Source organism: Gadus chalcogrammus, chromosome 21 (assembly GCF_026213295.1).
Source record: "Gadus chalcogrammus isolate NIFS_2021 chromosome 21, NIFS_Gcha_1.0, whole genome shotgun sequence".
In the NCBI taxonomy this organism is placed as follows: Eukaryota; Metazoa; Chordata; class Actinopteri; order Gadiformes; family Gadidae; genus Gadus; species Gadus chalcogrammus.
The window spans coordinates 13,746,928-13,760,928 of record NC_079432.1 but is presented as its reverse complement, the minus strand read 5'-3'; the positions used below and the strand labels follow the sequence as shown (position 1 = coordinate 13,760,928).

The 14,001-nt window shown below is 45.5% G+C and overlaps 1 protein-coding gene across 1 annotated transcript in view; it reads left to right on the top strand.

Annotated features, from left to right (window-relative positions):
- Positions 1 to 14,001, top strand: part of LOC130374108 (disks large-associated protein 2-like) — a 95,426-nt gene that overhangs the window by 48,755 nt on the left and 32,670 nt on the right. Inside the window, exons 3-6 of the mRNA XM_056580693.1 lie at positions 7,400 to 7,791; positions 7,882 to 8,216; positions 8,286 to 8,322; positions 8,377 to 8,778. Of these exons, the coding sequence (XP_056436668.1) occupies positions 7,400 to 7,791; positions 7,882 to 8,216; positions 8,286 to 8,322; positions 8,377 to 8,778 (1,166 nt within the window). The remainder of the gene's footprint in view (positions 1 to 7,399; positions 7,792 to 7,881; positions 8,217 to 8,285; positions 8,323 to 8,376; positions 8,779 to 14,001) is intronic.

Genomic DNA, 14,001 nt, shown 5'->3' with positions numbered 1-14,001 from the left:
TTTTAAACACTAACACATTGGACAATGTTTCACACGCTTCCCCTATGTCACACACAATGTCCTTGACGTGGGTCAAAAGTGCCCCGTTCTGGAGTCGTGTCTCAGTCTGGATCTGTTCCCGGTATGTCCCTGTTTTTCAAAAAGGATTAAAAAAGATATGAATACGTTTTTAAATGGCTACGGTTCTTATTTGCTCATGAATGTTAATTTTGAGAGAGTTGGTTATTAGCCTTAAGTATATCGGAGAGGCTGTGACATGACCTCGCTATGCAGAGTTCTATCTGTCGACTTTATAAGCAGGCATGGACGATAAGCAATGGACAGAAATATTCTGTATCAGAGAAACTACTTTGGATTATATTTGGCTGGTTTACCAAAGCTTTAAACCCATCATAGTAAACAATAAGGCATGTAGGCTACTGCCCAATAATTTACTACAGTACTTCATTTACCATGGTAAGAATAGGCAAAATGTCAATTTGTCCCCTTTTCTATTTCAGAAACAACATCAGATATTTTGTTGTAATATGGAATGCCAAGCCACTAATGTCCACACATGTTCATTTCAGAAATCTGGTCACCTTAATTGAATATACCATTAGCAGTGATCCAATAGGCTAATGTTAAATATTCCAATGTTCAGTCTTTGGAACAACAACAACAATCTGTAAGCAATCAACCTTTTTCGGGAAACTACATAGAATTACTTTCGAAGGTCTTGTGTAAGTCCTTGGCAAAACGTAGTTTAGCAATCAAGATGGTATAGGCTACATCCATCAATGGACAAAATTATAAATCTATAAATGCCAAACATAGCATTGACAATTTAAAATAGGCTAGCTGTCTTGTACCCATAGAAACATGATTATAAAGGTAGAGTACTACTCGCTAGAGTGATACTACGCAGTATCACTCTACTCTATACTGTTTCTTTATATACTATTCTCAGGTTACTTGGACAGGTACAATAATGAACAATAATGACAGCAAAGTACCTAAATCATAAAATTAACCAAAGCTAGCCTTCTGAAATTTCTTAGAATTACATTTATCATTCAGTCATTTATTTATACAGTCAAAATGATTGGACTCTGAGTCAGTGTTTATTACGAACTTAGAGGACAAACATTAGGATGTTCTCAAGTTCATATGCAAAGGAAAGCCCAGGCAACACACTCACCTGAGGAAACGGTGCTTCCTCATTCCATTATTAGGCTTTACAAGCAAAAGGAAATACAATACTGTTTATACATGGATTTCAATGCTGTCGTCGCTAATGGGACTTCATTAGTTTATGGCCACATTACTGTTTATTGCCCCCTTGCTGTGTGGGCAACCATGTTTGCAGACATGAAAACCCTATTGCAACCCCCTTATTTCACCGATTCAAATAATAACCGTTGAAATAGTAACTACCGAAAAGGCTGTTCAACTAACTGAGACTTAGCGAGTCCCAGCTTCCGTGGGCGGGCAGCGCGCCGCTGTTCACAGCTCTGCTGACAGCATGCAGGCATTATGTGGTGGGCGAGTACACATAATGCACATTACCATTGATTTGTTCAAGGCTGCTCTGCTGCTGCACCTGTGTGAAACATGTCCTATATGAGTTAGTATTGGCACAAGCATACTGCTCATGCTGAACCGAACAACCCCGTAAAGGTTTGGTCAGTGCGTAGTATGCACAATATACAGACATACGTTGCATACATTCACACGACAGCCCCTGCTTGTGTGCCCACACTAGATCTTTGAGCATGTAGAACTATTGTTAGCTTCTGTTTAGGCATGTTTAGTTACCCAGGCAACCAGTCCGTGTCATCGCTCTCCCTGCTGCTGTGTTTGATAGATAGTTATGGCACTAGCTGATCACGGATTAGAGATGTCTAATGCAAAGGATCAGAGAGCAAAGATGTCTAATTCAAAGGATCACAGATTGATACAAAGGATCACAGAGAGACACGTAGGATCACTGATCAGAGATGTCTAATGTAGATGATCACAGATCAGAGATTTATAATGTAGATGATCACAGATCAGAAATTGCTAATGCAAAGGATCATTGATCAGAGATGTCTAAAGCAAAGGATCACTGATCAGAGATGTCTAATGCAAAGGATCACTGATCAGAGATGTCGGATGCAAAGGATCACAGATCAGTAATTTTTTCTATAGATTTTGAAGAGAGATGGACTCACAGGATCATAATGTTAAACACGTAAAAAGGAGAACGAGGAGTAAATAAATAACTGAATTTTTTCTACATGTATTCCATCACCATAGTATCACACAAATCAATCCCGGAAGAACATTTAAGAACACCTATATACACTACTAGTCTTTATATGTGGCCAACGTTGAAGTAACAGAAAAATATCCAGCAGGAATAGACTGACCCGCCCACCCATGTTCCAGGAGGCTCGGAGGCCAAGGGGGGGGTAGGTTTTCTGGGGTCCTTCTCCAGTGTCTGATTCAAGAGCTCTGACTCATCCTTCCAATTGGCAAGAATGTTCTGTGCTCCCACTCTTACATTTGTTTTATGGATATTTACATTTAAAAACTGTTGCATTGGATTTCACAAGATACCCTCTCTCAGAATAAATCGAGTTTCTCAAAGCTGAAGGTCACAGCCATCCTTGCGTGACATACTGTACCCCAACATGGGAGACTAAAAGTGAGCAATCTGAGAGATAGATCGGTGTTCCTCGTTCCCCCAACAGAAACATGCATAGAAATAGATGTCTTTGTGGTTATAATTGGATAACGATTGTTCATCTTTACATTTCAAATACGGTAATAACTAAATATGTAAGCGTTGCAACGCACCGGACACACCCGCTCCTCCGACCAAACCGAGAGTGTGTATGTCACACCATACGTTCGTTTGCATTATTGATTTGTTCTTTTTTAAATGTCCGGATGCACCGCGAGCAGCCTCGCAAATCTCATCATGAGTCCAGTACGGGTTTTCCTTTTTTGGCAGCGGTTGCCATGACAACAGCGCATTTTTATTTCAGGCCCTTTTGAAAAAAAAACGTTGCAGGAGCGCTGGAGATCAGAGGACCTGAGCGTTATGTAAGAGGAGGCCCGGCTCATGGCGGGGGTTTCCTGCCTCACTGTAGACCATAAACCAACTCCTTACGGTGGGACGGCAGCAGACACCCAGGGGTGCTCCACTATTGTCTCCCTGTGAACCAAAGTAAGATGCAAAATTGGTGTGAGACTGCGGGGCTACGCCAGCTGCTATAAATCATCACATTTGTGTGTTTGTGTGTGTGTGTGTGTGTGTGTGTGTGTGTGTGTGTGTGTGTGTGTGTGTGTGTGTGTGTGTGTGTGTGTGTGTGTGTGTGTGTGTGTGTGTGTGTGTGTGTGTGTGTGTGTGTGTTTTGGGTTGGGATGGGGTGATGTTATGCAAGCATTACCTGGGAGATGAATAGAGGATTGAGGAATAATGTAATAGAATGCAATCTCTTATGAAAAACAATAACAATTCATTTCATTGTAATGTTATTAAGCGAGAGAACATCTGATGAGGTTTTGAGGTCGCCAGTTCATTGGTAAGGTGTGGAGACTGACCTGGAAGGATGGCAGTGACTCAGGAACTGAAAGGATTGCTGCTTAACCACATCTTAATGTTTTTGATATGATGATTAACAGGTGGTTGCAGAATCCGGTTCTGAAATATGCTTTTAATGTAAAATGTTGACCTCAAATTACTTTAAACAGTTAAATACCTAGTTTAGTATTCAAGATTCATGATTCTAGCTTCACGTCTTCATTCGTCACATGAATTATTTGACCACGACTATATTTTGTTTTAATTGGCTAATGGTGCACTCTTAATGTGAAAAAATCGAGTAAGAAGTGCTGATTAATTCATGAAAATGTATCGATTTTGAAAGAAATATCAAAATGATAAATTGTGCGTTTATGAGGTAAATACAAACAGTACACAAACAGTAGGTATGTGTATTATGACACTACCTATACCATACAATACACAAACAGTAGTTATGTGGATTGTGACAGTACACATACAGTGGAATTGACATACAGTAGGTATGTGTATTGTGACTGTAAAAACAATATTTTGTCTCCATCCTGAAACTGTTGTGGGGTTTGTTGCCATAATTACGTCCATTCATGGAAAACCCTTTCATTAGGGTAACCGAATTCCAACTCTCTGTTATTAGTAGAAACACAACAGTTTTATGTATTTGTGTTTTCTACCAAAAATAGGTAAGGTTCAACGTTTAAGAGGCGGGTCCCAATGATTGAACTTAAGCCTTTTTTGTTTTTAATTGAGATGACATTTTTGGGGGGAATAACATAGCTTTAAGATACTTAAATGAATCTCGGCATAATACGATACAAAACCTACTGTAATCAGCTATAATTGCTGCCATGTTGGACAACTCACCACAGAATCTAAGCCACATAACCTTTGGGAGGGTCTGCTCTGCTTACCACTTTTGATAATGCATTTCCTGATGGCTGCTCGCAAATAATCCGTTATTTTGAATATTGTGGACCTCTACGCAATAGCCTCCTGAGACCATCTGCTAGATCTGACTAGTTCACACATTCTGGTTCTTACTGCACATCAGTCTGACCCTCAGCCCGTTGAAAGCCTCTTCCAACAAATGTACACATTTTCCAGACCAATCAGATTTAGGGGGAGGGAGTTTCAGGTCATGATGGACAAGGAGCGTCGCAGGCCACAGAATTTCCAAACAATGGTCGGCGCCCAAGCAAATTGTAAAACTCTTCGGAGCATTCAAAGCTAGCTTCTAAATCCAAGATAATGAGAATGACGATAATAAATGATGAACAGGAATGTGGCTTTTCGTCAGAGGTTTTTGCTTGACTTTACCAACCGGATTCGAAAAGAGTGAAGAGAGCAAGAGCGCTTACTTAGTTATTTAATCTGCTAGGTGCAAATTCTTTGAACAACCTAAAGCTGAACACCTGTGGAAATAATTGCTGCCAAACAAAGGCCAGATTAACGTTCATTGCAAAACACAAAATTGAATATGTGGACGGTCTTACGCAGCTGGGTATATACAGTATCTTCAGATGCTGTGGGTTCTGTGTCTTCTAAGCACTTCGAGCTTACAAAAAAGATTAGCACTTTGAATTGTTCCTCCCTGGAAGTTTAGCTAGCCATGTCCATTTAGGTGTCATGGGCGCGCACATCGCGTGTCTAGTTTGCTGGCTCACTTGGCGGCGGGTTTAAGCATGTGTGTGTTTGTGTGTGAAACCAGTGCTAATCTGAGCCATGCCAAAAAGCCCAAAGGGAATTTGATATCTTTAGCGAGGGGCATAATTCTCCACAGCCCGGATGAGGGCAGCTTCCATTGCTATCATTGATAGAATGATACAAGATAGCACGATACAAGAATATTCAATAGATATTGTTTTGGCCATCATGATGTTTGATGATGCAGCCCAAACGTTCACGTTTGAGTCTGAAGTCTGTGACATGTGAAGTCTGTAAATTGTTTGTAAATATCTCTATATATTTTTAAGGGGTTCCCATGATTTCAATTTTGAAAAATAAGAATATATAGAGAATATTAAAGCTGCAAAAAAAAAGGTTCAATTTGAGAGTTGTAAAGACACGGAGCAGAAAACACCAGAAGCAACCAAGCTTTGAAAATTAAACCTTAAAATGGTCCCCCCTCCATACCTCCCTATGTTTCTCCAACATTGAAAAGCTTTGCATTCAGCACTAAAATCGTACTAATAGCACCTTTATATGCACACAAACCAAAAAGGCCCAATCCCCATGAACTAGGTGAGAAAGGGCTTGCAGGGCTGAAATCTTCTGTACCTTGGACACCGACTTGCCCATACGGACACACAGGAAGTCGGTTTTAACACTTAAGTAGTTGTGAACTTGTAAATTTCAAATGCTTCTGAAGGCCTCCTTCTGTTAGGCTATTCATTGGTCATACTTAATAGTGATTTTGTCCTTTAAGCAGTTTCTATTTTCCCTTATGGCACATTCATGTAATCTGAGAGTCCCTTTAAATCCTGTTGAGCAGACCCGTGCTGTTAACTGATTCAACACCATCCAATCCAAAACATACTGTTGTCACATACAGCCTCCTCTGTTATAATGACTGTTATGCTTGTCACTTCTGTGAAGCGGGATGCCAGATTGGAACAGAGTGGAGCATCTCCACTCTGTTCTCTCATCATCCAACGCTGCATATATTTTTACCGTCAGTAAGATCCGGTCTGGAATGACCACTCATGAGTCACGACCGTTGACGTGATCAGATCTCTAGCCTTTGAAGCCAAAAAGTTTATCTAGAACTGTGAAATCCAGTGGCCAAAGTGCCATCCACTACTGATCATGCATTTCTTGGCTTGAACAGACCTCGTTATCCCCATTCATTACAGCTCTTGGAATGAACTCTTGATGGGGTATTTATGGACTTCTACTGTGTACATCCATGCTGCAGTACCTTGTCACATATCTTATCTCGCAATGTGACCATGTCCTAACGGAATCAGAGGCAGGATTTTGAGAAAGGAAGGGGAGGTAACGTCACATCCTGTGTGGTGATGGTGGTGTGGGAGCAGGCCTGTGGGAGGGATGCCAGCCTGAAGACGGCTTCGGCGTCCCTAACCATTGTCAGGAAGCGGATCACTCCGAATGCCAATAGAAAAAGTCGTCGGGAGGAATACTTCCAGTGCATGCGCCCCCATGTACACTGTTCCCTTACTCAGTCGTGTTGCTGTCAAGGGCCGACTTAGCAGTCTTTGCTGAGTTGGCACGGCCGTCTCATTTGCTGGAAGAATTTGAGAAGTTTCAGAGTCTTGAGCGTGTGCCATCTTCCTAGGCTAAACCCAGGATTAAGGGAAGGGATTTATATCCGCTGGGTATTTCCAACAAGCAATGGACACCTGCTGGTTCCAGACGAGTGTTGTTTGTAATTCAGATCGGTAACTTTACCGATCTAGTGATTACGCCCACCTAATGTCCTTATTTCATTTGACGGCGACTATTCATTTGTATGTAATGATATTACCCTGCAGACATCTATATCTACAGTCAGGATAAAAAGAGCCCTTACACTCACACACACACACACACACACACACACACACACACACACACACACACACGCACACACGCACACACGCACACACACACACACGCACACACGCACACACGCACACACGCACACACGCACACACACACACACACACACACACACACACACACACACACACACACACACACACACACACACACAAAGACTTCCTTGTCACTGTGATAAAGTGGAAAAACTTGTAAAAACTCTAAATATTTAATTTTTCTCTCTCTCTCTCTTTCTCTCTCTCTCTGGCCCCTGTCCTACCTTCTTCCCCATGTGTTTTGATTCACCAGACCAGAAGATTCCCCCTTGGTCCCCATCTCAACACTTTGATGAAGGCAGACGCCTCGCTGCAGCCAGGAACATGAAGGGCTTATCGGGCAGCCGCTCTCACCACCAGATCCCTTCGCCGCACGCCCTGGACTACGACCCCCACCCCCACGACTTCCACTCCCACCATGGCGCCGAGTCCCGCCACCAGTCCTACCTGCTCAGCCCCACCGAGAGCTGCCCCATGGACTTCCACCACCGCTACTCGCCGCGCAGCTCCATCCACTCCGACTGCATGATGGTGACCCCGGTCATGATGCCGCCGGCCGCCTCCTCCGACCACGTCTCCAGCAGCACCTTCCCCCGGATGCACTACAGCAGCCAGTACTACGACCCCGCCGGCCGCGAGGACTGCGCCGCCATCGCAGCCTCGGCCACCTCGCCCGCCCAGGCGCAGGCTCAAGCCCAGGCCCAGGCCCAGGCCCAGGCCCAGGCCCAGGCCCAGGCCGCCGCCAACGCCGCCTCATCCGCGCATCACGCCAGCGCCAAGAGCAACCGCCTCCCCGCCAACCTGCTGGACCAGTTTGAGAAACAGATGCCCCTGCACCGGGGCGACGGCTTCCACACGCTGCAGTACCAGCGCACGTCCACCACCACCACCACCGCCACCGAGCAGCGCAGCGAGAGCCCCGGACGCATCCGCCACCTGGTGCACTCGGTGCAGAAGCTCTTCACCAAGTCCCACTCGCTGGAGGGCTCGTCCAAGATGAACGGCTCCAAGGGCGAGGCGGGCGGGGGGAGCTACCACCAGCACCAGCACCACCCGCAACACCCCCACCAGTACGGCCAACATCCCCCCAAGCACGGCGGCAGCGGCGGCGGCAGCGGCGGCAGCAGCGGCGGCGGCAGCAGCAAGAGGAGCAAGAGCAAAGAGAGGAAGCAGCAGGCGCAGCAGCAGCAGCAGCAGCAGCAGCAGCAGCAGCAGCAGCAGCAGCAGCAGCAGCAGCAGCGGTCGGGCGGCTGGTGGAGCTCCGACGACAACCTGGACAGCGACAGCACGTACCGGCCGCCGAGCGTCATGTCGCGGCACCACCACCAGGGGGAGCACTACCACCACGCCCCGGTGGGCCACTGCTACTCGGACGTGACGCAGGGCCACCACTCCTCGCACCACTACGGCGACCTGTCGCTCAAGACGTCGCGGAGCAACAACGACGTCAAGTGCTCGGCGTGCGAGCACCTGGCCATGGCGCCCGAGGGGAAGTTCATGAAGAGGAGCTCCTGGTCCACGCTGACCGTCAGCCAGGCCAAGGAGGCGTACAGGAAGTCGAGTCTGAACCTGGACAAGCCCATGATGCACACCGACCTGAAGCCATCTTCGCGTCCCTGTCACTATCTGCAGGTGAGTGCGTCCGGGGGGTCTTTGGGGTTTTGCTGATGCCGGGGGATGTGGTCGACGGCGTTAGCGGGAGGTGTTGGGTCACTGTTTGTTGAGGTGTGGGGGGTTTGGGGTTTCTCACTCTAAAACGGTGGGGTGGTACTGATGCTGACGAGACTGTAAATTGCAATGCAAAGGGAAGCCATTAACGGAAACCTCCTGACCTACATTGTTTGACTGAACTTCCACATATGACATGACTTTTGTATGCTTATTTCTGTGCAGCACAATTAGTTAAAGGTTATTTGTCAACATTTTCGCATTGCCTTTGTGAACCGGTCCCATTGTCGTAAGGACATAATATAAACTGTTCTCACTCCTATACATGAGATATTAATCCTATCAGACCTTGAAGGATGGTGATTCATCCTGCATATATGTTTTCTGACTAAAATCCTAACCTAAGAAACAAATGACATGAGATAGTGTGTGTTAAATTGTATTTGATTGAAATGGGTCGTAAAACGATTTGAGATATGAGAGTCGCAAATTTTGTAGAAAGCTGTATTCATAACAAAGCACTATTTGTAATAAAGTGAAACAATTATGCAAAATAGAGATAGAGATTCAAATCCGGAAATTGTCATATATAAAACGGTTTGTATATATAAAACTATGACTAAAAGCCATTTGGATTGATATCTGTGGAGGACCCACAGAGTTAATTGTTCTGATTGATGCATTGATAAGCCTTCCTGCCAGTAAAAACTCCCTGCAGTGTTTCATATTCCCGACCGAACGATCCCCATGGCCATGAGTGTCAGGAGCTGTTGTGTGGTTCCCCTCTCACGTGGTTTCCCTAGGGAGCCGTTATCTATAAGAGATGGGGGTCATTCGGACTACTCAATACAACGGCAGAAGACTGAGAGCAACAGATGAGCCCCAGGCACATACAGACACACGTTTACCTGCATGTTGTGTGAAGAAAGTAGTGACATAGATGGTCCCAGGGATAGGTATTTAGAGGTGCCTGCTTCTCCTTCCTGGCGGACACCTTGTTGGTGTAAAAGCTGCTTGTTGTAAGCCTTAAGGCTTCTGGTGAATGGCAGGTCTACAAAACCTAGCAGCCGACACAATAAAATGATATGTTATGTATATACAGTTATGTTTAATGTGTGCAAATGCGAGGATGGAAATTATTTGTACACACAGTTCCTTTGCTGATGCCCCATTGGAGACAAATGTGAGATTGTAGTTGAAAAGAGCAGTTTATACTCGTGACAATAGCTAGAGACATGGTATGTTATTGTAAGTCCCCTTAAAAACATATTTATACACAGAGACGGAAAAGCTATGATCTGACTCATTCTCAAACAGGAATTGTTTCCAGTTGCAAATTTACATGAATTGACACCATGCTGTAATTGTATTGCGGTTTTAAACGGCATTATGTCAAACACAGTATGCTAATATTGGGACTGGAGCACTACATTATGTGAACGCCGGATGGAAGTGCGCATAGTGATCAAGCCACACAATGGAGGGCTGATTGAGAGCGGTGACACTGGCCTCTTAATTAAAACCGTGTGCGTCTCCCCTTATCGTTCGCCATCAGCTGCTTCTTCCGCAAAAAAAAGAGTAAAGCGATTACGTAATCTTTGGGATTATTAATTGAAATCCAATCACCTGGTGTAGAAATGACAAAAGCCAGCTCAAGCTGTAAAACAGCTGAAGCTACGTTTTTAAGCGTTTGTTGAACTACTTTGGTAGGGCTTATGCACGCAGAATGTGGTCTTAGAATTCACGTTTCTTAAAAACATCCCACTCGTGCCCTGAACTGTGCACAGTTGAGGGGCATCGCCCTTTTTGAAGTGTTTATTGGTGGTCCTTATATTGAGTGTCGGAATCTGGTTCCCTGTATAATGCACTACTTAAAGGGGTGACATTATGCCACCAGGTGAGAATGTGATTAATAATAATAATAATATATTTAATTTGTAGAGCACTTTACATTCAGAAATCTCAAAGTGCTACAGAGTTTAAACATATAATGCATGAACAGTAAAAGGGAAATTAGCAAAAGGCTTTTTTAAAAAGATAAGTCTTAAGTTTCTTTTTAAAAACAGCTGTAGTCTGTGGGGCCTTCAGGTGGTCAGGGAGGATAATCTTTGGGCAGCAGCGGAGAAAGCCCGATCGCCCATGGTGCGGACCTGGTCTTGGGTGGTCTGAGGGTGTGTGCTGATTGGCCACTACAAGCCGTTCTGCCTTTTCCAACGGCTTGTAAAGGCTAATCATACTCTCACCTGGTGGTATAATTTCACCCCTGTAAAGGGGAAATTACTAGATTCATCCGATTTAGCCTACTGTTAGGGTACAACTTGGATCTTTATGCTAACTAGCTGCAATGAGAGGTCAGCTGACGACAGCTTGGGCTGGACGGTACTTGGACGAACCCTTTCATGTAACACCGATAGATTCATGGCGCATAATTAGGATTTTGGTTCATTTGTGTCCTATATAGTGCAATATTTAGCCTTTTGGCATTCTGTAGTGAGTACATTGTTCTTATATCGTGCTCAACTTATAGAAAGGTTAGGCAATTTATCATTGAAGCATTTTGTGTCATATTTGTAAACTATCTTTACATCTCGACAGCAATCTATAAATCCCAAAAAAATTGGTGTATGGGGCTGATGCAGGACTGTAATATACTGCATCGATAGTTTAATTCGCCTCGAGTGAAATTATTGGATGGCCTACCTGTCTGTCTACCTGCCTACCTGTCTGTCTGTCTACCTGCCTACCTGTCTGTCTGTCTACCTACCTACCTGTCTACCTGCGCCAGCTCTTATTGCACAGGACTTCCACAAGGCGAAGCAGACTTGAAGGAGGGCTGGGATTTATTTAGTTGGATACTTCAAAATCTAGCATACTCAGGCTGTCTTCTCCAAATTACCTACCCTAGCTTTAATTAGTATAGTGCATCATAAATAAAATACTAAACACAAAAACGAATGTGAACCTACTTATTTCCTCACTATATCCCATGATGCAAAGTGTTTTTTGTCTAATCAGATTCATCCAATGGAGATGGTGAATGTTGGTTATGATGAGTGGAGCTGAAGCAGAACAAATGTATTTGCACCCCCCTATTGTCCCTACGTATATCGATATATAATGAAAACGACCACTACACTACACTGAACAACTACACTACACTACTATAGCTGCTGTTCTCTATGGGACTTTAACAGCTCAGGAGTGGAGGCAAGGAGAAGAAAGGGAAAGATAGGAGGAGTGGAGAGGAGAGGAGACAAGCAGTGTAGGGGAGAAGAGTGGAGACGAGGAGGAATGGAGAAAAGGAGGAGCAGAGCCAGGGAGGAGGGCAGACCAGGAGAGGAGACGAGTAGAGGAGAGAGGAGGCGTGGGATGGCGTGCCACCTCGACCCTATCACCAACAAGTTTAAGCGAAGCGCAAGATTGATTCCACGCGTCTACGTCGGGTCCTAAATAAAATCAATGGGGAATAAACCGGCAGCTTGCAGCATCTGTCATGCTTCTGTTTCTGTTTCTTTATCAACCCCCTCATGAAATCCATTCCTGGCAGCGCCACTGTTGACAAGTCGTCAAGCGTTGAAAGAAACGGACGCGTTGGTTTCCATAGGAGCGAGGGCACGTTGTCATAACCCCCGGTCCCAGGTCCGACTCGCTCCAGCTAGGCCGGGCGGCGGATAGAGATGCAGCGTTCTTGAAGGGCGTTTTAGCCGGAAAAAGCAGACTTCTGGTACTCTACAGAGAATTTTCCCCCCGGTTCAACAACTTTATATCGGTGTCTTGGCAGCGGCCCGCTCAGCCGCGTGCCTCCTTGATGCTCCTGCTCAGATCTGCAGCCCGCCTCCTCTGAAGGTCAAGGCGACGCCCCCACGTCCCTCTGATTTACTGCCACCGCTGGAACAAATGATGTCGCTGCTTGCCTAGCCAGCCGGACACAGCCCACCTCCCCAGTAGGGAGAGCCCCACGCCCCAACACACAGCCCCCCTCACCAACGCTTGGTGTGGGTGAGTGTTGGTGAAGGGGGCTTGGACGGGGCTGGGTAGTTAGGGGGGCAGATTAGGGTAATGGTGTGTATCCATGGCCAGCAGGCGTTCACATAACATCTGGCCCCCCACCGACCCAACTGTTAGCTCAGTTTTCCGGTTCTTCCGCTGAGGTCGTCAATGGATATTGGACTCTGGCTGTTAGGTGGGTTACATTGATCTGGTAACTCAGTGCCGTTTTCTAACTTTATTTGTGTTACATTGTCATGATATTCAGGTGAATATGTCAGTTGGCTACTCCAAACATGTCACTTTGCATACCTGCTGTGGCAGCACATGCTATCGCATGCACAAAAGCCAGTTTAAGAAGCAGTGAATCAAAAAGCGGGCCTGGGTGGTAGCCATGGAGATAATACGTCCCCTCTCCTTCCTACAACTCAGGTTCGAGCTTGGGCTGAAACAGGGGGTTTGTGTCTCGATTTGATACACATGATCCAGAGTGGTTGTATACGATTAAGCCAGGTAGTTTGGGCCCTTTTAGATCCAGCAGAGTGAACAGAACCCACAGGGTAACTCCCTCCGTCTAACTCACTGTGTAACTTGTCCTTGTCCGTCATGGATACAACCAAAGAAGGGCCATTTAGGCCACGTTTCACAGCACTCAGACACAACTGTCACGCTAACATATGTGTGTAGGCTGCCCTGTTTGATGACAAAGTACTGTGAAGAACTTTAACAGGTACATCATTTCCATCGAGTTTTCGTTGTAGGCAGGCGTTAATTGGTCATTCTGTGATTTGAGCTGAAGTACTGTTAAGCTGGGACATAACAAATTCAAACTGTAAACGTTGCGATTGCGTCAAATCTCAGATCTGCCTGAGCAGACTTACACAATCAGCAAGGAGGGAAAAGCCCAGCACAGGACCACACAGGGGAGCATCTGTTCCCAGGAAAAAGGGCGAGTTAGACCAAATGTCACACCATCAACAATCCTACGTCCTCTGCTCCCTGTCAGACGGCAGCCGAGGGACTGTTACAGTGATACCAGCGAGCGATAGACTGCAAAACTGTATGGACTGCAAAACTGGCAGAACGTTAGCGTCCTGGGGCTATTGTCCCTCAGTCTCTCACGCTCTCTTTCTCTGTCTCACTCACACACACACACACACACACACACACACACACACACACACACACACACACACACAC